This window comes from Hyla sarda, chromosome 6 (assembly GCF_029499605.1).
Source record: "Hyla sarda isolate aHylSar1 chromosome 6, aHylSar1.hap1, whole genome shotgun sequence".
Lineage (NCBI taxonomy): Eukaryota > Metazoa > Chordata > Amphibia > Anura > Hylidae > Hyla > Hyla sarda.
This window is the reverse complement of record NC_079194.1, coordinates 54,745,370-54,766,374: the sequence shown is the minus strand read 5'-3', so window position 1 is coordinate 54,766,374 and position 21,005 is coordinate 54,745,370. Positions and strand designations below refer to the sequence as shown.

The 21,005-nt window shown below is 41.5% G+C and overlaps 1 protein-coding gene across 2 annotated transcripts in view; it reads right to left on the bottom strand.

The window, feature by feature from the left end:
- The window catches only part of GUCY2C (guanylate cyclase 2C), a 98,576-nt gene that overhangs the window by 51,064 nt on the left and 26,507 nt on the right, over positions 1 to 21,005 (bottom strand). For both annotated transcript variants that reach the window (XM_056523784.1, XM_056523785.1), the window contains 9 exons: positions 17,371 to 17,482; positions 16,184 to 16,319; positions 10,271 to 10,356; positions 8,280 to 8,391; positions 8,083 to 8,164; positions 5,787 to 5,892; positions 3,221 to 3,283; positions 3,072 to 3,140; positions 71 to 175 (listed from right to left, as the gene is read on the bottom strand). In XM_056523784.1, the coding sequence (XP_056379759.1) occupies positions 71 to 175; positions 3,072 to 3,140; positions 3,221 to 3,283; positions 5,787 to 5,892; positions 8,083 to 8,164; positions 8,280 to 8,391; positions 10,271 to 10,356; positions 16,184 to 16,319; positions 17,371 to 17,482 (871 nt within the window). The remainder of the gene's footprint in view (positions 1 to 70; positions 176 to 3,071; positions 3,141 to 3,220; positions 3,284 to 5,786; positions 5,893 to 8,082; positions 8,165 to 8,279; positions 8,392 to 10,270; positions 10,357 to 16,183; positions 16,320 to 17,370; positions 17,483 to 21,005) is intronic.

Sequence of the window (21,005 nt, the reverse complement as noted above, 5' to 3'; positions counted from 1 at the left end):
TGTATAAACCCGTGATACCCCTTTAAACATGAGTACATATTACTTGAATTAAGTGTAAGAATTATCTTACTCGCAGCGAGCCTCTTTCACAGTATTCAATCACACCATATATCATGGCGTCCATCTTCACTGTTCCGTAGAATTTTGTCAGGTTGTAATAATCTATCTGTAGAAGCTGAAAAGTAAGAATGGGTGTCATTCAGATATACATATATAACCAGCAAAGCTACATCATTTCCAGGTTTATAGGAAAACTTGAATATATAGGTAAACGTTCAAGGCTACATGTATATTGTCCTACATAATTAATATATAAGATACTTCTATATCTATACATATCGTGTACTGGAATTCCATCAAAACCTCAAGAAAATAGGCCTTTCCTAAAGTGTTTCTGTCATTTAAAAAAACTTTTGACACTGTCAAAAGTTTTCATCAGTTGGGATCTAAGTACTGAGACCCCCAGTGATCTCTAGACATAGATATCCCTCTCATTGCAGGAGACAGATTCCATAGACATATAATGGTGCCTGTCACCTTCAATGAGATGGACTGAGTGTCGAGCCAAGGAGTGAAGCATCTGCTGCAGAAGCGTGCTTCCCTTGACTGTGTCTAGAGATTGTTGGGGGTCTAAGCACTGGGATCCTGACCAATCAAAAGATATTAAAGGGGAACTCCCATGGAAAACTTTTTTTTTTTTTTTAAATAAACTGGTGTCAGAAAGTTAAACAGATTTGTAAATTATTTCTATTAAAAAATCTTATTTCTTCCAGTACTTTTTAGGGGCTATATACTACAGAGGAAATGCTTTACTTTTTAGATTTCTCTCATGTCATGACCACGGTGCTCTCTGCTGACCTCTGCTGTCCATTTTAGGAACTGTCCAGGGCAGGAGAAAATCCCCATAGCAAACATATGCTGCTCTGGACAGTTCCTAAAATGGACAGTAGAGGTCAGCAGAGAACACTGTGGTCATGACATCAGAGAAATCTAAAAAGTAACGTACCGTATTTAGCCCTTAACCCCTTAAGGACCGTTTTTTTTTTCCCGTTTTTGCATTTTCGTTTTTGCTCCTTGCCTTTAAAAAATCATAACTCTTTCAATTTTGCACCTAAAAATCCATATGATGGCTTATTTTTTGCGCCACCAATTCTACTTTGTAATGACGTCAGTCATTGTGCCCAAAAATCTACAGTGAAACAGAAAAAAATATCATTGTGAGACAAAATTGAAAAAAAACGCCATTTTGTAACTTTTGGGGGCTTCCGTTTCTACGTAGTACATTTATTTTTTTTTAAAACTGATATTTATTCTGTAGGTCCATACGGTTAAAATGATACCCTACTTATATAGGTTTGATTTTGTCGTACTTCTGGAAAAAAATCATAACTTCATGCAGGAAAATTAATACGTAAAAAATTGTCATTTCTGACCCCTATAACTTTTTTATTTTTCCGTGTATGGGGCAGTATGAGGGCTCATTTTTTTCGCCATGATCTGAAGTTTTTAACGGTACCATTTTTGCACTGATAGGACTTATTGATCGCTTTTTATTCATTTTTTCATGATATAAAAAGTGACCAAAAATGCACTATTTTGGTCTTTGGAATTTTTTTGCGCGCACGCCATTGATCGTGCGGTTTAATTAATGATATATTTTTATAATTCGGACATTTCCGCACGCGGTGATACCATATATGTTTATTTTTATTTACACTGTTTTTTTTTATGGGAAAAGGGGGGTGATTCAAACTTTTAATAGGGAAGATGTTAAATGATGTTTATTCACTTTTTTTTTAATTTTTGTTTTTGCAGTGTTATAGCTCCCATAGGGGCCAATAACACTGCACACACTGATCTTTATCATTGATCACTGGTTTCTCATAGGAAACCAGTGATCGATGATTCTGCCGCTTGACTGCTCAGGCCTGGATCTCAGGCACTGAGCAGTCATTCGGCGATCGGACAGCGAGGAGGCAGGTAGGGGCCCTCCCGCTGTCCTGTAAGCTGTTCGGGATGCCGCGATTTTGCCGCGGCTATCCCGAACAGCCCACTGAGCTAACCAGCATGCTTTCAGTTTCACTTTAGAAGCGGCGTTCAACTTTGAACGCCGCATCTAAAGGGTTAATAGCGCGTGGCACAGCGATCAATGCCGCGCGCTATTAGCCACGGCCAGGCCCGCCCCGCGTTATAGATCGGGAGTGGACACATGACGTTCCAGTACGTCATGTGTCCTTAAGGGGTTAAATCATCTGGAAGGATTAAGATTTTTTAATACAAGTAATTTACAAATCTGTTTAACTTTCTGGCACCAGTTGATTTAGAAAAAAAGTTTTCCACGGGAGTACCCCTTTAATTTACTGGGGTCTGGATATTACCATTATATTTTCTGGTTCATAACTTTTATGGGTATGGGTGCTAAGGTTGATGTCCTAAATGTATTGTACAAGGGCCATGTAACATTGTTGTCTTTTAACTGGTTTTTAATCTTGTTGGTCTTTTATTCGGGATAATTTATAAAGTGTATTTGTAAATTCTATTAAGGATGTGGGCATCTTTTCCTGTTTTTTTTTTTTCCTTTATGCTAAGTTTTTCTTTTTTTTAAAGGGGTACACCGGTAGAATTTTTTTTTTAAATCAACTGTTGCCAGAAAGTTAAACAGATTTGTAAATTACTTCTATTTAAACATCTTAATCCTTCCAGTACTTATCAGCTGCTGTATGCTCCAGAGGAAGTTCTTTTCTTTTTGAATTTCTTTTCTGTCTGACCACAGTGCTCTCTGCTGACACCTCTGTCCATGTCAGGAACTGTCCAGAATAGGATAGGTTTGCTATAGGGATTTGCTCCTACTCTGGACAGTTCCTAAAATGGAAAGAGGAGTCAGCAGAGAGAACTGTGGTCAGACAAAGGAATTCAAAAAGAAAAGAACTTCCTGTGGAGCATACAGCAGCCGATAAGTACTGGAAGGATTAAGATTTTTTAATAGAAGTATTTACAAATCTGTTTAACTTAACCCCTTTAACAGTCAAGTACCACCATTCCCTCACAAGTCAACAATAAACACTTCTTACTTTGTTGAGTTCCATTTTCTGTGTTTCCGAGAAGTTTCCATCATGTTTCAAATCTTTCAGAATAATAACCTTAAAAAAAATATATTTGTAATCTGTCAAGGTTGCTATCAAAACCAAATCCAAAGAGATTCTCGGTTCCTACCCCATACCTTTTTGTCATATTTTCCTCGTCGGAGCCTTGGTAGTGATTCTCTCCGTTTATCTTCATCAATCTAAAAAAAATCATAAATAGAAAATATTATTTGGAATACACATTGCCTTTTCTGATTCTTGCTACAAATCCATGAATCACTACCAGTGCCAAGGACAACATCTGTGAAGCGTTTGCGCGTTGGCCGTGTTTGCGTGGGTTTTCTCCCACACTCCAAAGCGTACAAGCTTTGTACAGTGCTGCAGAATATGTTGGTGCTATATAAATGAAGGAATTATAATTATTATTATAGCCAGATATCAATATTACTAATTCACTGAAGAGGAATCTAACGTTATCTAGTGCTGAGAAAATATTTCGTATTTATTTATTTATATTTTCTTTATTATATTTTCTTTTTTTTCTGTAATTTTTTTTTGTTCAAAAATTAGCAGTCAGATATTACATTAAATAGTACATAAAATTTAAAAATTTAAAGCTTACATACACACAGCAGGAAATGTAGTGAAATGCCACTGTTAAGTAAAGCTAAGCTGAAGTAAGGCTGGGTTTACACTACGTTTTTCAACTACGGTTCCCGCATACGTTTTCTATCGAAAACCGTATGGGAAAAAACGAATGGAACAGTATGGGAAAAAGTAAACCGTATGCGTTTTTAAACAGTATACTGTTTTTAAAAGTGCATACAGTTCCGTCAGTTTTTATAGAAAAAAAAAACATAAGTTTTTGAAAATGTTGTCCATTTTTAATGGGAGGGGTCTTGGGTGGGGACTTTAGGATTCAAATGCGCATGTGCACGATTTTGTCTCCGGTTTAAAAACCGTACATACGTTTTTTTTTAACATGGACGTCAATGGGAAACGCACATGTATACGGTTCCATACGGGAAAAACGTATACGTTTTTACTTTGCACATGCGCATTTGAATCCTAAAGTCCCCACCCAACACCCCTCCCATTAAAAATGGACAACATTTTTAAAAACGTATGGTTTTTTTTTTTCTATAAAAACGGACGGAACAGTATGCACTTTTAAAAACAGTATACTGTTTAAAAATGCATACGGTTTACTTTTTCCCATACTGTTCCATCTGTCTTTTTCCCATACGGTTTTTGATAGAAAACGTATGCGGGAACCGTAGTTGAAAAACGTAGTGTGAACCCAGCCTAAGATGTGACTTGTGGGCGCTGATGTTGCGGCAATGGTAGGTGCCACTCAGCCATATGACATTTAGGTTAGGGACCCACTTAGGTGGCCAATAAGAGGGCTCATATACTTTGACCAAAACGTATACTGTGCTAACTACCTGATGTTAGTTTTAAAAATGTTGTTGGGAAGCGATAGCTCAACGAGTGGATGTGTGGCCATGTTTTTTTTTTTTTATTTCTTTTCTCTATAGAACTAGAAGAAATATATTTTTATTATTATCTATTCATGAAATTACTATCTACTGCTTGATAAATAAAATTTTAGTGAATGGATTTTCTAGATTTTCTTTTTTTGTTTAATGATTGGAGCCAAATACGGAAATATATTCTTAATCTGTTTCTATCCGAAGGATAGGGGATAAATTATAGATCACGGGGGGTCCGACCGCTCTCTCCTGTACGGGGCCCCGGCAGTCTGTAGAAAGCGAGCGTGTCCATTCCTGCATGATGCACGGCTGACACCCCGCCCCCCATGTATCCCATAGAGATACATGGAGGGGGCGTGACAGCTAGATGGAACGCTCCCTTCCTGCGGACTGGAGATTGCGGGGGGTCCCAGCTAAGGTATTTTCCACTACAGTATTCCTTTATTTTTTAGTACATTATTATGGGGACTGCCATCTTGTCTGAGATGTTTTTAACTGCATTTAGAGATATGCTTTACAGCAGGTCCCAATGATAAAGGCAACAAGATACACGACCTGTCCCATTCCCATGAATGAGTAACATTACTGGGCATACTCTGTGACCTTTGCAAAGGTCATTCCACAGGCAGGGGGAGGCAGAGCTGTGAGCTTCACCTATTGTCTCATCTATCTATTGGTGTCACCTATCACTGTAGTGCTCTACAGATCCCTTTCCACTAGTCTCTTCCTTATCATCACAGACAGAACAAGTCTCAGATTGGTTTTAAGATGATTAGTAGCGAAAATAAAAATTGCAGGAATTCAGGAGGTAACTTAGATAATAAAATGGAAAATTAGAGAAAAAAAAAAGAAAAAATTCTTAAAAAATATAAAAACTTGCTTGCTTTGAAGCAACTCTCTGATAAAGAATGCGCTACATTAGACTGCCCTGTACGATGCCGTGTTTTCTGCTACCTCACATTTCAGTCGGTGATGCATTTCTGTGTTTATGAGAACATCCCTGTAAATAGTAGGATTAATGGGGGAGATTGATCAAAACCTGTGCAGAGGAAAAGTTGCCTAGAGCAACCAATCAGATCGCTTCTTTCATTTTTCAGAGGCCTTGTTAAAAGTGAAAGAAGCGATCTGGTTGGTTGCTATGGGCAACTGGGCAACTTTTCCTCTGGACGGGTTTTCATAAATCTCCTTCAATATGTTTGGTTACAATTACCTTCAAGCTGACATGAGAAGTCTCATTTGTCTCCAGTGGCAAAATCTTCTCAGGAGCAATATGGGACCACCTTTTCTGCATCATTTCTTGTTGTTTGCGGTACTTTCTACAAAATATTTAGATTTTTAATTGTAGAATAATATATTAATTATATTAAATGTTACCTTGTGTGTCTATAGAATGAGCAATAGAGATTCTGGGAATTTCAGTAGTCATTTAGCGCTATTGGATTAATTTGAGCGCTATTGGATAGATCTGGTATATCTTGGTAAAAAAAAAATAACCCACCAAGTTAATAGGCTTAAAGGGGTACTCCACTGCCCCAGCGTCCGGAACGTTTAGTTCAGAACGCTGGGTGCGGGGGTCGTGACATCACAGCCGCCCCTCGTGATGTCACCCCCCCTCCATGCAAGTCTATGGGAGGGGGCGTGACGTCCGTCACGCCCCCTCCCATAGACTTGCATTGAGGGGGCGTGATGTGATGTCACGACCCCCGTAGCCCGTACCCAGCATTCGGAACTAAATGTTCCAGTCACTGGGGCAGTGGAGTACCCCTTTAACAAACAGGTAGGAAAACAAACTTCCTTGTAGGAGGTACTCAAGCACTCATGGAAAGTAGAAGTAAAAATTCCACATTAGAGCACATTAAAAACATGTCCAAATGGACTACAAAAATGATGATTAAAACCGACGTGTTTCATTAAAGGGGTACTCCAGTGGGAAAAAAAAAATGCTTTCGAATCAACTGGTGCTACAAAGTTATACAGATTTGTAAATGACTTCTATTTAAAAATCTTAACCCTTCCAGTACTTATCAGCAGCTGTATGCTACAGAGAAAGTTCTTTTCTGTCTGATCACAGTGCTCTCTGCTGACACCTCTGTCCATGTCAGGAACTGTCCAGAGCAGGAGAGGTTTGCTATAGGAATTTGCTCCTACTCATGGACAGATCAGCAGATAGCACTGTGCTCATACTGGAAAGAACTACACAACGTCCTCTGGGGCATGCAGCAGCTGATAAGTCCTGGAAGGATTAAGATTTTTTTATAGAACTCATTTACAAATCAGTATAATTTTCTGGCACCAGTTGATTTAAAAACATTTTTTTCCCCCACCAAAGTACCTCTTTAAGCCTTTATCAAGGTAATGAGGCGTGACGTAATGAGGTGCGCGGCCGTGACATCACGAGCCCTGCAGCCCACACCCAGCATTCGGAACAAAATGTTCCGAACACTGGGGCAGTGGAGTACCCCTTTAACACACATGTAATCTATATAAAACTATATTAATGTGTTAATAGATGTTGAAAATGCTATTAAATAGCATTTCAAATGCAGCCTTTATATAAGATAGAAATCAGCATCTGTATAAAAAGTACAGAATTCGTGGACTTACAAAAACATGCGTTTTGCGATCCCAAAATGTGAGATCATGGTGAAGAGTATGATGGCCTCATGTACACAGCCATATTACCAATTCATGTTGTGCGGGCTCACAATACAGCACCCATAGAAATCTTTTGGCACAACCTACGCCTTTTTAGGGCTTAAATTTTGGGGCAGAACAAGCCGGCGCTAGGACCGTTCTGAAATGTGCCATTTTATAGTTGGCAATGAATTTCAAAGCACATTTCAGGCAGAGATTCTTTCTGGAGCGGGCATGGGTAAAACAAAGTGCGATGTCTCTTATATTCCACTTGGAATATCTGTAGTGTGAATGAGCCCTTCATGGTATTCCAATGTATGTTGGCGAATGGAGACAAAAAAATTTGAGGTGAATGGGGACTTAAAGGGGTACTCCGGTGGAAAACAATTTTTTTTTTTTTTAAATCAACTGGTGCCAGAAAGTTAAACAGATTTGTAAATTACTTCTATTTAAAAATCTTAATCTTTCCAGTACTTATCAGCTGCTGTATGCTCCACAGGTATTTCTTTTCTTTTTGAATTTGTTTTCTGTTTGACCACAGTGCTCTCTGCTGACACCTCTGTCCATGTCAGGAACTGTCTAGAGTAGGAGCAAATCCCCATAGCAAACCTCTCCTTCTCTGGACAGTTCCTGACATGGACAGAGGTGTCAGCAGAGAGCACTGTGGTCAGACAGAAAAGAAATTCAAAAATAAAAGAAATTCCTGTGGAGCATACAGCAGCTGATAAGTACTGGAAGGATAAAAATATTTAAATAGAAGTAATTTACAAATCTGTTTAACTATCTGGTACTGGTTGAATTATAAAAAAATAAAAATTTCCACCGGAGTACCCCTTTAATAGCATGTTTATTTCTAAATGATTAAAACCTACCTGAAAACAAGAAGTGCAATGATAAGAACAAGTATAATAGCGATGGTTAGGGTGAAGACTGCGATTGTCATGATGTTAGGTCCTATAATAAAAGAAAAAACTTTACTTTCAATCTAATATACAGATTATATATACTCAGAATATTTACTGGCTTCAGTATAATTGAAAATAACATATGATCAATCAGATGAACTTACCAGTATCAGGGACATCACTAGGAAGTTTCTGATTCTTCCATATGAATGATGGTAAATGGTCTACTACAGAAGTATCATTAGTCCTTGTGTCAAACTGTAAAAAATCTGTATACTAAACAGAAATATAGAATGTAAATGGGACATCATGTTTGTTTCCTTGTATGTAGTTATGTATATTTAAAGGTTATGGCATTTATTATTCTTGCTTTGCACATATGACCAGAAATTGTCCATTGATCTGGTCATAAAACAGCTTAGAAGTCTGTTCAGTAGAGGAGAAATAAAGGCTGGAGACTAAACATGTCAGGCTGATTTTGAAAGATTTTACTGTGAACAGGAACTCAGCAGACAACACAATGGCTGTGTACACACTACGTAAAATTTATGGCATGCATTGCATTTTATGCACAGATATCCTGCAAAAATGCGGCTGTAGTTTTACAGATTATGGACGCGTTTTCCATGCGGAAAATAAAATATGCACCAAATTTTACACAGTGTGAACCCAGGCTATATGTGGTTAAAAGAAGGCTGTAGAAGAGAAACTTAGCAATATTTTTAATAAAGACCTATGAGAGAATGTTCCGTACTATAATAAGTACGGTACTTAAATAAAATGACAAATTATTTAAAGGTGTCCATAGCTTTTAAAGCTGTTCTCCAAGATGCTAAACATTGACTATCTTTAAGGGGTACTCCGGTGGAAAACAAATGTTTTCAAATTAACTGGCAGCAGAAAGTTATACAGATTTGTAAATTACTTTTATTTAAAAATCTTAACTCTTCCAATACTAAGCAAACCTCTCCTGCTCTGGACAGTTCCTGACACAGACAGAGGTGGCAGCAAAGAGCACTGTGGTCAGACAGAAAATAATTATGCAACTTTCTATGTAGTATACAGCAGCTGATAAGTACTGGAATGGTTAAGATTTTTAAATAGAAGTAATTTACAAATCTGTATAACTTTTTGGCACCAGTTGATTTGAAAACATTTTTCACTGGAGTACCCCTTTAAGAATAGGCCATCATTGTTAAAAGGTTATCTCGGCATTTAACAATCTGTTATATTTTTCTGGAGGTGCTATAAAAAGTAAAAATATGGTGATATAAAAAAAAGAAATAATGGCATAATCCTCTACACCATTCCTTCAGATGTGGCATCATCCGATCTCCCACCCATCACTCTTCTTACTTTAGAGAAAGACGTCACAGTAGATAATGCCCACTTAGCTAGTCACTGACAACTTTAGTGTCCCACTTCAGTCAGTGATTGGCTGAGCAGGCTGTCACTCCTGAGACGTGTCTTAAAAGTAGAAAGAAAAATGACAGGTGAGAGACTGGATGACGTCACACCTGGAGCTGCGGGGAACTCGTAAAGGGGAATATTAACTTTATTTTTATAGTGTCCAAGGAAAAATATTTAAAAAAATGATATATAAACTGCTGTGCACTGCTGTGCTATGTACTTGTGGCAATACTACATAATGTACTGTATACTTGTTTAAACATGGTTGTAAGTTACTGCTCGTTGGCAATGGCTTTACAATATGTTGATTGTTCTGGCCTACTTGATTCTTGCAGGTCTCTGGATCATTACAGTCCTATTAAAATTTGTCACAGTAATCGGAGAAACAAAAAGATATCCTGAACTCACCGCAGCAATACAGGTCATACGGCTCCTCTTCTGGACCTTAACAGGCGGGCAGACAAGGATTGCGTTGGGTGATCAGAGGCGACTGCTGACGGTTTCGCGCACGATGCTGCGCAAAACCGCTGACGGTCACCTCTGAGCACCCCACGCTAACCTTATCCCTTACACCAGTTTTCCCATCCTGGCTCTCAGAAGTTGTATTTTCACACCATTTTTCATTAACCTCAGGCATGGGGATAGCTTTAGGATGCTACTTACTATAATGCTGGGTAAATTGTTCAAAATGAATGCAATTATAACATTGTGTCTTCTCAGCAGGGTTTTGATGATTTTTACTTACTTTATTGGTTGTCACAGAGGTGTACAATAGAGTTAGGTTTAGGTCTCTGTCCCCCATCTCATCCAGTATTATTGGACCGAATGCACCTATTCACATAAAGTTCTTAGAGTTAAATCATATTTTATGTGCATTCATTTGTATTGTTTGTTTGTTTATTTATTTATGTTATTTTTGTTATATTGAAATAATTTGCTATCTAAGGGTATGTTCACACTGCGTAATTCCTGCAGAATTCCTCGAGTGGAATTACGTGCTGCGAACATTAGCATCAGTATGAATGGGTCTTCTGTGAGACCCATTCACATTGAGGAATTTCAGCGGGGGACAAAATTATTATTTTATTATAACTCCCAGCAAACCAAGAGGGCTGAAGGGCAAGCTGGGAGTTGTAGTTTTGCAACAACTGGAGGAGAACAGTTTGGAGTCCACTGTGTAGTGGTGTCCAAACTGTAGCCCTCCAGATGTTGCAAAAGTTCAACTCCAAGCATGCCCAGACTGCCCAGGCATGCTGGGAGTTGTAGTTCGGCAACATCTGAAGGGACAGATGTTACAGAACTACAACTCCCAGCATGCCTGGACTGTCTGGTCATGCTGAGAATTGTAGTTTTGGAACATCTGGAAGAGCACAGATTGGAGACCACTGCACAGTGGTCTCCAAACTGTGGCCGTCCAGATGTTGCAAAACTACAACTCCCAGCATGCCCGGACAGCCGAAGGCTCCCATGCTGGGAGTTGTAGTTTTGAAACTCACTTTACAGTGATCTTCACTGCTGCCTCTGATGCCGCCACCGCTGCCTCCCCCACTTGCCTGCCGCCAGTCTACGGTCCCCGCTGCCTGCAACGGTCCTCAGGTATGTCCCCCCCCCCCCTGCCACATTGGCCCCCGCAGCTCTCGGGGTCATCTAGCCCGCTCTTCCCGGACTTCTAGGGGCCAGCAGAGCAGGGGATCTGAACTTTCACCCCCCCCCAGTCAGTTGAGACACTGTGATTGGTCCACAGGGACCAATCACAGTGATTGCTTACCAGGACCATTCACAGGTCTTGGGGTGTGTGGCAGAACTTGTCTCCCGCCGGTAACTTCTGCAGGACTTCTGCCTGTTAACCCGTGCGATGCCGCACTGAATGACTTATATAAACATCAGGATGTGCGAACTAGCTGCATAACCTGATGTTTATATAAGTCATTCTGCGGGAAGGGGTTAAAATTGGAATGCCAGCCTCTCTAAATATCTCTGCAATATCTTCTGTACAGGGCTTGGCTACTCACCCATCCTCGGCGCACTCCAGCCTCCACACTCGGAAATGAGCTTCAGTAACGGCCTGCTCAGCCAATCACCAGGCTGAGATGGGACCCCTGGCTCGTTCTCTTGATCGGTGGGGGCCTGAACATTCAGACCTTGACCAATGAAAACCCTTGACATGTCTTGATGACATGTCAACATTTTTTTAAGTGACAGTGGGCATTTAAGTGTAGCTGTTTGAGATTTTGCACAACAGCTTGTAGTTTTGTATGGGAAAAAACTTTGCTACACGGCACAGGTTCTACCTGAAACGGCAATTAAATAAGTCCCAAAACATGTGTTTATCAATGCCTAAGAGCTCTAAAGGCTGCTCTTTAGTGCTCAGTGCGTGGAGAAGAGAGGAGCTGGGGAACAGAGCATGTGTGACCCAGTCTTCTCAGGAGCCATGTGGGGCTAAGCCAAGGGCAACAACATGACAAGGCAATCACATCGGCTACAGGTAGGGGAAAAACTTTTGAACAAGGCAGCAGACATTTTTTTACATATTGGATAATATTGTTGTCTCAGCAATCCACTCCACCCATTCAGCAGGAGACTGCATAAAGGTTTCCTCCTGGCATTTTCCCAGCCCTCTGGCAGGGAGCACATGGTAGGTGTTCACACTGGTGTGGTGCTCTGTGGCGGCCATTGTTGCTGTGATGCTTTATCTGTGGGGTGGGGTGGTCCGGAGCCGGGGGGCTTGGTCGGGCAGTAGTGGGGCTGCCTGACCATTGGGTCGTTCCCCCTGTGGGCTTGGTGTCTCGGAGGCAGTGGTCGCCGCCGGGCGCTACACCAGTGTTCGGTTAAGGACCCACTCTGACTAGGTGGCCTTGATGTGGCGAGTGGGCTTGTACTTTTTGAACAAAATGTATACTAACAACTTGTTTGTTTTTAAAATTATGCTGAGAAGCAAGTATATATATAAATACAATTTGTGGATGTGCAGCTATGTTTCTGTTTCCCTATTTTTGTTTTAGACTATATAATTACATATATTTGAAATGGTGGGACAACCCCTTTTAAGGGGTACTCTGGTGGAGAAAAAAATATTTTCAAATCAACTGGAGCCAGAAAGTGATACAGATTTGCTAATTATTTGTATTTAAAAATCTTAATCCTTCCAGTACCAGCTGTTGAAAGTTGAGTAGTTCTTTCTAGTCTTACCAATTCTGCCACCTCTGTCCATGTCAGGAACTGTCCAGAGGGGGATTTGCTTCTACTCTGGACAGTTCTTGACATGGACAGACGTGGCAGCAGAGAGCACTGTGGCCAGATCTTTAAATAGAAGTAATTTACAAATCTATATAACTTTCTGGCACCAGTTGATTTGAAAACATTTGTTTTACACTGGAGTACCCCTTTAAGCTCTCTTTAAGTTGTTCAGGGAGTGGAACCACACATATAGAAACCCACGCTATCGAGCCATGCTTTTTGATGTTGGACATGTAACATACTCGTGACATGTTGCCCAAGGTAACGCCCTTTCTAGAGACACTTCTGTAAGATTTTTTCCATATTTGGGATCATCATATAGCAGTGGTTTCACTATATTGGAAATAGCTGAAAATTCTGTGCTATATTAAAGAATTTAAGTAGGTTTATTTTCTCTTTTCTTGCATCCATTTTTGAAGATGGTTTCTATTTTTATTATCAACAATAATTTCAGCCCTATTAAGAATGAAGTCTGGATCCCCTCTCTTTTTCCAGCATGCTTTACCGCGCAGTTGGTTTCCGATGCGTACATGTAGATATGTTTTCCCCCGAGACACCACACAAAATCAAATCCAAAAAGGAGATAGTATTAGAATTGAGGTGATGAGTAAACTGGAGATTGAAATGCTTATTATTAAGACAACTGATAAAATCACACTGACATCCCCCCTCCAAATAAGAAGGAGGATATCTATATATCTGCCATACCACTTGATATATGTACAAAATGGATTATCCAGCGTATATTTGAAATATTCCTCCCAATCATCCTTTTTTTATTAGTCAGTGGTGATGGTAGTGGTGGTCATGGTGTAGTGTTGGTCCCTTTCTGGTAACACACAAAACTAGCAGTGTGCACGTATTTCATTTTGTTTGGAGGTGATGACAGTTTTAGCTTTTTTGTGTATTGGTAATATTCGTATGATTGGTCTTATTTTGAACAGATTTGATCAGTAGCAGTATGGTGGTTATATGTGTGGTGATATTATTCCTTCTTATTTACTGGTATTATTGGTTATATTGGTCTAAGTATACAGGATTTTGTCAGTTACAGAATATGTATGGTGATATTATTCCTTCTTCTATACTCGTATTATTGGTTATATTGGTCTCAGTATACATGATTTGGTCAGTAACAGTATGATGGTAATTAGAGATGTCGCAAATTGTTCGCCGGCGAACAGTTCCCGGCGAACTTAGCATGTTCGCGTTCGCATCGCCGGGCGAACATATGTGAACTTTGACCCTCTGAGTCAGAGTCAACAGACACATTACAGCCAATCAGCAGCAGTCCCTCCCTTCCAGACCCTCCTACCTCCTGCACGGACGCCATTTTACCTTCATTCGGCATGCTGCAGGCTTAGAAAGTGGAGGGACAGAGAAGCTGCTCCTGCTGTAATAGGGAAAGCGATAGCTAGGTTGCTGCTAGGTGGTGTATTCAGGGTCCACTTTACTCCTAAAGCACTAGTCTAACATCTGCTTTAAGGACAGCACCCAAAAAAGCCCTTTTTAGGGCTCAAATATCAGTCCATGTGTCTTGCAACAGCTGGAGGCACCCTGGTTGGGAGGGAACCGCTGGTTAAAAGGGGTACTCCAGTGTAAAACTTAAGTTCCTTCAAGCAACTAACTACAGTATTAAAAGAGCTATAAGTTCAGTCCGTGTGTCTTGCAACAGCTGGAGGCACCCTGGTTGGGAGGGGACCGCTGGTTAAAAGGGTTACTCCAGTGTAAAACTTAAGTTCCTTCAAGCAACTAACTACAGTATTAAAAGGCCTATAAGTTCAGTCCGTGTGTCTTGCAACTGCTGGAGGCACCCTGCTTGGGGACCTCTGCTTAAAAGTGGAACTCCGCTGGCAACCTTTTTTGCTCATTGTCACACTAGTGCAAATCACATTTGGTGTGACAGTTGTTCAAATAAAAAATAAAAAAAATACCTTTTTTGGCTGTGAAATAAAACCAGTGCTGCCTAAAGGGGGGCTCTAACTATGTGCTGCCTAATATGGGGGAATCTATGTGCTGCCTAAAGGGGGATCTAAATATGTGCTGCCTAAAGGGGGCTCTATGTGCTGCCTAAAGGGAGGCTCTAACTATGTGCTGCCTAATATGGGAGAATTTGCTGCCTAAAGGGGGGATCTAACTGTGTGCTGCCTAAAGGGGGGATCTAACTGTGTGCTGCCTAAAGGGGGGATCTAACTGTGTGCTGCCTAATATGGGGGAATCTAACTATGTGATGCCTAAAGGGGGCTCTATGTGCTGCCTAAAGGGGGCTAAAGCATGTTTTTCCAAAGAATTTAGGAATAATAGGTGATTTATGCCCTTTATGGATTAAAACTAGACTCTGCATCAACTATGTAATTTTCCATGGGAGTTTTGCCATGGATCCCCCTCCAGCACGCCACAGTCCAGGTGTTAGTCCCCTTGAAACAACTTTTAAATCACTATTGTGGCCAGAAAGAGTCCCTGTGGGTTTTAAAATTCGCCTGCCCATTGAAGTCAATGTTATGTTTGCGACATCACTAATGGTAATATGTATGGTGATATTATTCCTACTTGTATACTGGTAGTATTGATAACATTGGTCAGTATACAGGAATTGGTCAGAAAGAGTATGATGGTAATATGTATAGTGACAATATTCCTTGTCGTATACTAGTATTATTGGTTATATTGGTCTCAGTATACAGGATTATGTCAGTAACAGTATGATGGTAATATGTATGTTGATATTATTCCTCCTTGTATACTGGTATTATTGGTAATATTGGGGTCAGTTTAAGGGATTTGGTCAGTAACAGTATGCTGGTAATATTTATGTAATATGTATGGTGATATTCCTTTGTATATTCTTGTTATTCTGTAACTGTATGACTATCTTTTATGGGTACCATGTCACCATTACATGTATTTTTTTATTTTTATTTTAACTTTTTTAATATTTTTTCCTTTTTAACTATCCGTGAGATCTTAGTATATACAGTATGTACCTGAGCATGTACAGGTTGTGTGAGGGTAATAGTAGTGTGATTGCTGCAACCATATATTTCTATAACTTTCAGGCAGTGTGTACATGTTGAGATCTGATGGTGATAGGAGTGTGATTTCTGGAAACCCAATGTACAGTTGCCCGCTGGTAGTAGTGGGAATACTAAAGGAGAAGGCTGTATGTGATTGGCATGGATGAGAGCATAGTAAGGGGCATGACTGAGGGTGAGGTTAGGGACATGGTTTGAGCTATGGGCTCTAGCCCCTGGTCATTCAAAGACCTAGCAACACCCCTGGTTTGGGTAGTATTGGTGTCTCAGCAATCATTATATAATTACATATATGATAATGGGTGGGACAACCCCTTTAACAGCCAAATTATAGTTTATTTTATTTGTATGTTTCCAGGTAATATAGTTACAGTGTCGTGTAAACAAACCTTGGATTGATGTGTTCCGAAATTGGAGGATTAAATCGGCTTTCCTAATTAAATCTCCTTTCAAGAGTAATGTCTTCAGTGCATGTCCAAACAGTAGAACCGCATCTAAGTATCCAGCTGCATAGTCATCTTTCATCTAAAATAAATGGATAAGTAATCAACCATGTATTTACAAACCCAATATGGCATCTTAATCCATATTGTAGAACTAGTATACCGTATATACTCGAGTATAAGCCGAAGTTTTCAGCACGATTTTTCGTGCTGAAAACGCCCCCCTAGGCTTATACTCGAGTGAACTCTCCGCCTGTCAATCCCTTCATCAGTGGTGTTCAACCTGTGGACCTCCAGATGCTGCAAAACTACAACTCCCAGCATGGCCGGACAGCCATCGGCTGTCGGGGCATGCCGGGTGTTGTAGTGTAGTTTTGAAACCTCTGGAGGTCCGCAGGTTGAAGACCACTGCAGCCTTCGTCGTCATCATCCAGCCCCCCCCCCCTTTAGTTTTGTACTCACCTTCCCTCGGCGGGAAGTTAGGGTGAGCTGGTCCGGGCCATCTATGCTGCAGGGACCGTCCGGTGGGAGGATTAGTCATTGCGGGCTGTCCATTTTCACCAGGGGAGCCTCTTCTCCGCGCTTCGGGCCGGCCCCGGACAAGTGACGTTGCCTTGACGACGACGCACAGGGACGTTCATGCGCAACAACAGCCGTTAACGACTAATTCTCCCCACCGGACAGTCCCTGCAGCATAGATGGCCTGGACCAGCTGGGGGGGAAGGCTGACTGGGTAATATGGAGGAGACAGGGGAGCTCGGTCAGCCGACTCCCTGCCTCCAAGGCACGCTGGGGCGCATTAGGAATAAAACTATTTATACGCGTAACCCTGTACCTAACCAACATATTTCAGTTAATAACCCCTCATTCTACAGCTCTTCACCCACACTATAGCCCAGTATACTAGCTGTCAGAATCTTTTTACCTTCCTGCAGCAGTTGTTTTACTGTCTGTTAACCTCAATGTTATACATACTTTTCCCCTTTTGTTCCATTTTACTTTATGTTCCTTTCTTCTTTTCCCAAATTTTACGGCTCAGTTGACAGAAACATAAAAACATCTTGAAATGCCTGTCACAGAATGAATGTAACCATATACAGTATGTATCATCAGCTATGCAAATAGTGACTTACCAGTATTGTGCTAGAATTACTAGATATTCCACTAAAATTTGACTGAGGCAATGTTAACACCAACACATTCTTCATATAGGGCAGAGAGGAGCTGTTCTCATAATACTGGGGACTGTGTGAAGAAAAGGGAAAGTGAACTCATGAATGAATGAAATGTGGTTTTCTCTACGATAAATGCACACAGGATGGATCTGCTGGGAAGTCCATAACAGAAATCTGCAACAAGTCATGTGGGCTTTGGTGAATACCGTTGCAGATGTTACTGATTATGCAAAAATAATAATGCACAGCAAAATCTGTAACAATACATTTTATGGTAAATCAGTTGTTATGAAAGTGTACCTGTCCGTTGCAAGGTAGATAATACCAATAAATGTATGTTTTTAATATATATTCGTTAAAAAACGTGTATATTTTTGGGTGAAAGAATGCTGTCCCTGAAGCTATTGCATGTGCGTCTCTGTGAGGAGTCCAAATACAGAAAGTTAGGGCACGGCAAGCAGGGCTCTGTGCAGGCTCCTGGCTTTTCTATCATCCTGCTATGTAAGCCAGGAGTGTGTCACAGAGCCTCACTGCACAGAGCCCTGCTTGTCCTCAGTGTACAGAGCCCTGCTTGTCCTCAGTGTACAGAGCCCTGATTGTTCTCAGTGCACAGAGCCCTGCTTGTCCTCAGTGTACAGAGTCCTGCTTGTCCTCAGTGTACAGAGCCCTGCTTGTCCTAAGTGTACAGAGCCCTGCTTGTCCTCAGTGAAGAGAGTACTGCATTTCCTCAGTGTACAGATCCCTGCTTGTCCTAAGTGTACAGAGCCCTGGTTGTCCTCAGTGTACAGAGCCCTGCTTGTCCTCAGTGTACAGAGCCCAGCTTGTCCCCAGTGTACAGAGCCCTGCTTGTCCCCAGTGTACAGAGCCCTGCTTGTCCCCAGTGTACAGAACCCTGCTTGTCCCCAGTGTACAGAACCCTGCTTGTCCCCAGTGTACAGAGCCCTGCTTGTCCTCAGAGCACAGAGCCCTGCTTGTCCTCACTGCACAGAGCCCTGCTTGTCCCCAGTGTACAGAACCCTGCTTGTCCCCAGTGTACAGAGCCCTGCTTGTCCCCAGTGTACAGAGCCCTGCTTGTCCCCAGTGTACAGAGCCCTGCTTGTCCTCAGTGTACAGAGCCCTGCTTGTCCTCAGGGTACAGAGTTCTGCTTGTCCTCACTGCACAGAGCCCTGCTTGTCCCCAGTGTACAGAGCCCTGCTTGTCCTCTGTGCACAGAGCCCTGCTTGTCCTCTGTGCACAGAGCCCTGCTTGTCCCCAGTGCACAGAGCCCTGCTTGTCCCCAGTGCACAGAGCCCTGCTTGTCCCCAGTGTACAGAGCCCTGCTTGTCCTCTGTGCACAGAGCCCTGCTTGTCCCCAGTGCACAGAGCCCTGCTTGTCCCCAGTGTACAGAGCCCTGCTTGTCCCCAGTGTACAGAGCCCTGCTTGTCCTCAGTGTACAGAGCCCTGCTTGTCCTCAGGGTACAGAGTTCTGCTTGTCCTCACTGCACAGAGCCCTGCTTGTCCCCAGTGTACAGAGCCCTGCTTGTCCTCTGTGCACAGAGCCCTGCTTGTCCTCTGTGCACAGAGCCCTGCTTGTCCCCAGTGCACAGAGCCCTGCTTGTCCCCAGTGCACAGAGCCCTGCTTGTCCCCAGTGTACAGAGCCCTGCTTGTCCTCTGTGCACAGAGCCCTGCTTGTCCCCAGTGCACAGAGCCCTGCTTGTCCCCAGTGTACAGAGCCCTGCTTGTCCCCAGTGTACAGAGCCCTGCTTGTCCCCAGTGTACAGAGCCCTGCTTGTCCTCAGTGTACAGAGCCCTGCTTGTCCTCAGTGTACAGAGCCCTGCTTGTCCTCAGTGTACAGAGCCCTTCTTGTCCACCCACACTTCCCTGTATTTGGTCTCCTCACAGAGACACACAGACAATAGCTGTAAGGATACTGATATTTTTAAACAAATGTATATTACAATTATAAATATAATGTTATTTTCTACATTGTTTAAAATGTTTTAGCTAATGACAGGTACACTTTTTAAAGAAAGAAACACACAAAAAAAGAATCCAAACTTAAACACATGTTTATTCCCTTTGTGTGTATTGGAACTAAACCAAAAAATTGAAGAAAAAAGCAAATTGGACATGTCACACCAAACTCCAAAAATGGGCTGGACAAAAGTATTGGCACCCTTAAGTTAATATTTGGTTGCACACCTTTTGGAAAAGATAACTGAAATCAGTCGCTACCTACAATGATCAATAAGCTTCTTACACCTCTCAGCCGGAATGTTGGACCACTCTTCCTTTGCAAAATGCTCCAGGTCTCTCTTATTGGTAGGCGCCTTTTACCAACAGCAATTTAAAGGGGTACTCCGGTGAAAACCTTTTTTCTTTTAAATCAACTGGTGGCAGAAAGTTAAACATATTTGTAAATTACTTCTATTAAAAAATCTTAATCTTTCCTGTACTTATTAGCTGCTGAATACAACAGAGGAAATTCTTTTCTTTTTGGAATGCTCTCTGATGATATCACGAGCACAGTCCTCTCTGCTGACGTTATTATAATAATATTAATGCTTTATTTAGTGTTGTCCTTAGTGGGACTTGAACCCAAGTCCCCAGCACTGCAAGGCAGCAGTGCTAACCACTGAGCCACCACGCTGCCCTTAGCATACATCTGCTATGCATGGTTGCTAAAATGGACAGAGATGTCAGCAGAGAGCACTGTGCTCGTGATGTCATCAGTGTTACAAAAAGAAAGGAATTTACTCTGTAGCATTCAGCAGCTAATAAGTACTGGAAGGATTAAGATTTTTTTATAGAAGTAATTTACAAATATGTTTAACTTTCTGCCACCAGTTGATTTAAAAGAAAAAAGGTTTTCACCGGAGTACCCCTTTAAGATCTCTCCACAGGTGCTCAATGGGACTTAGATCTGGACTCATTGCTGTTCACTTCAGAACTTTCCAGCGCTTTGTTGTCATCCATTTCTGGGTGCTTTTTGACGTATGTTTTGGGTCATTGTCTTGGTGGAAGACCCAAGATCTCGGATGCAAACCCAGCTTTCTGACACTGGGCTGTACATTGCGACCCAAAATCCGTTGGTAATCCTCAGATTACGTGATGCATTGCACATATTCAAGGCACCCAGTGCCAGAGGCAGCATAACAACCCCAAAACATGATTGAACCTCCACCATATTTCACTGTAGGTACTGTGTTCTTTTCCTTGTAGACCTCATTCCGTTTTCGGTAAACAGTACAATGATGTGCTTTACCCAAAAGCTCTATCTTGGTCTCTTCTGTCCACAAGACGTTTTCCCAGAAGGATTTTGGCTTACTCAAGTTCATTTTGGCAAAATGTACAGTAGTCTTGCTTTTTTATATCTCTGTGTCAGCAGTGGGGTCCTCCTGGGTCTCCTGCCATAGCATTTCATTTAAATATTGACGGATAGTTTGTGCTGACACTGATGCTCCCTGAACCTGCAGGTCAGCTTGAATATCTTTGGAACTTGTTTGGGGCTGCTCATCCACCATACGGACTTTCCTGCGTTGACTCCTTTCATCAATTTTTCTCTTCTGTCCATGCCCAGGGAGATTAGCTACAGTGCCATGGGTTGCAA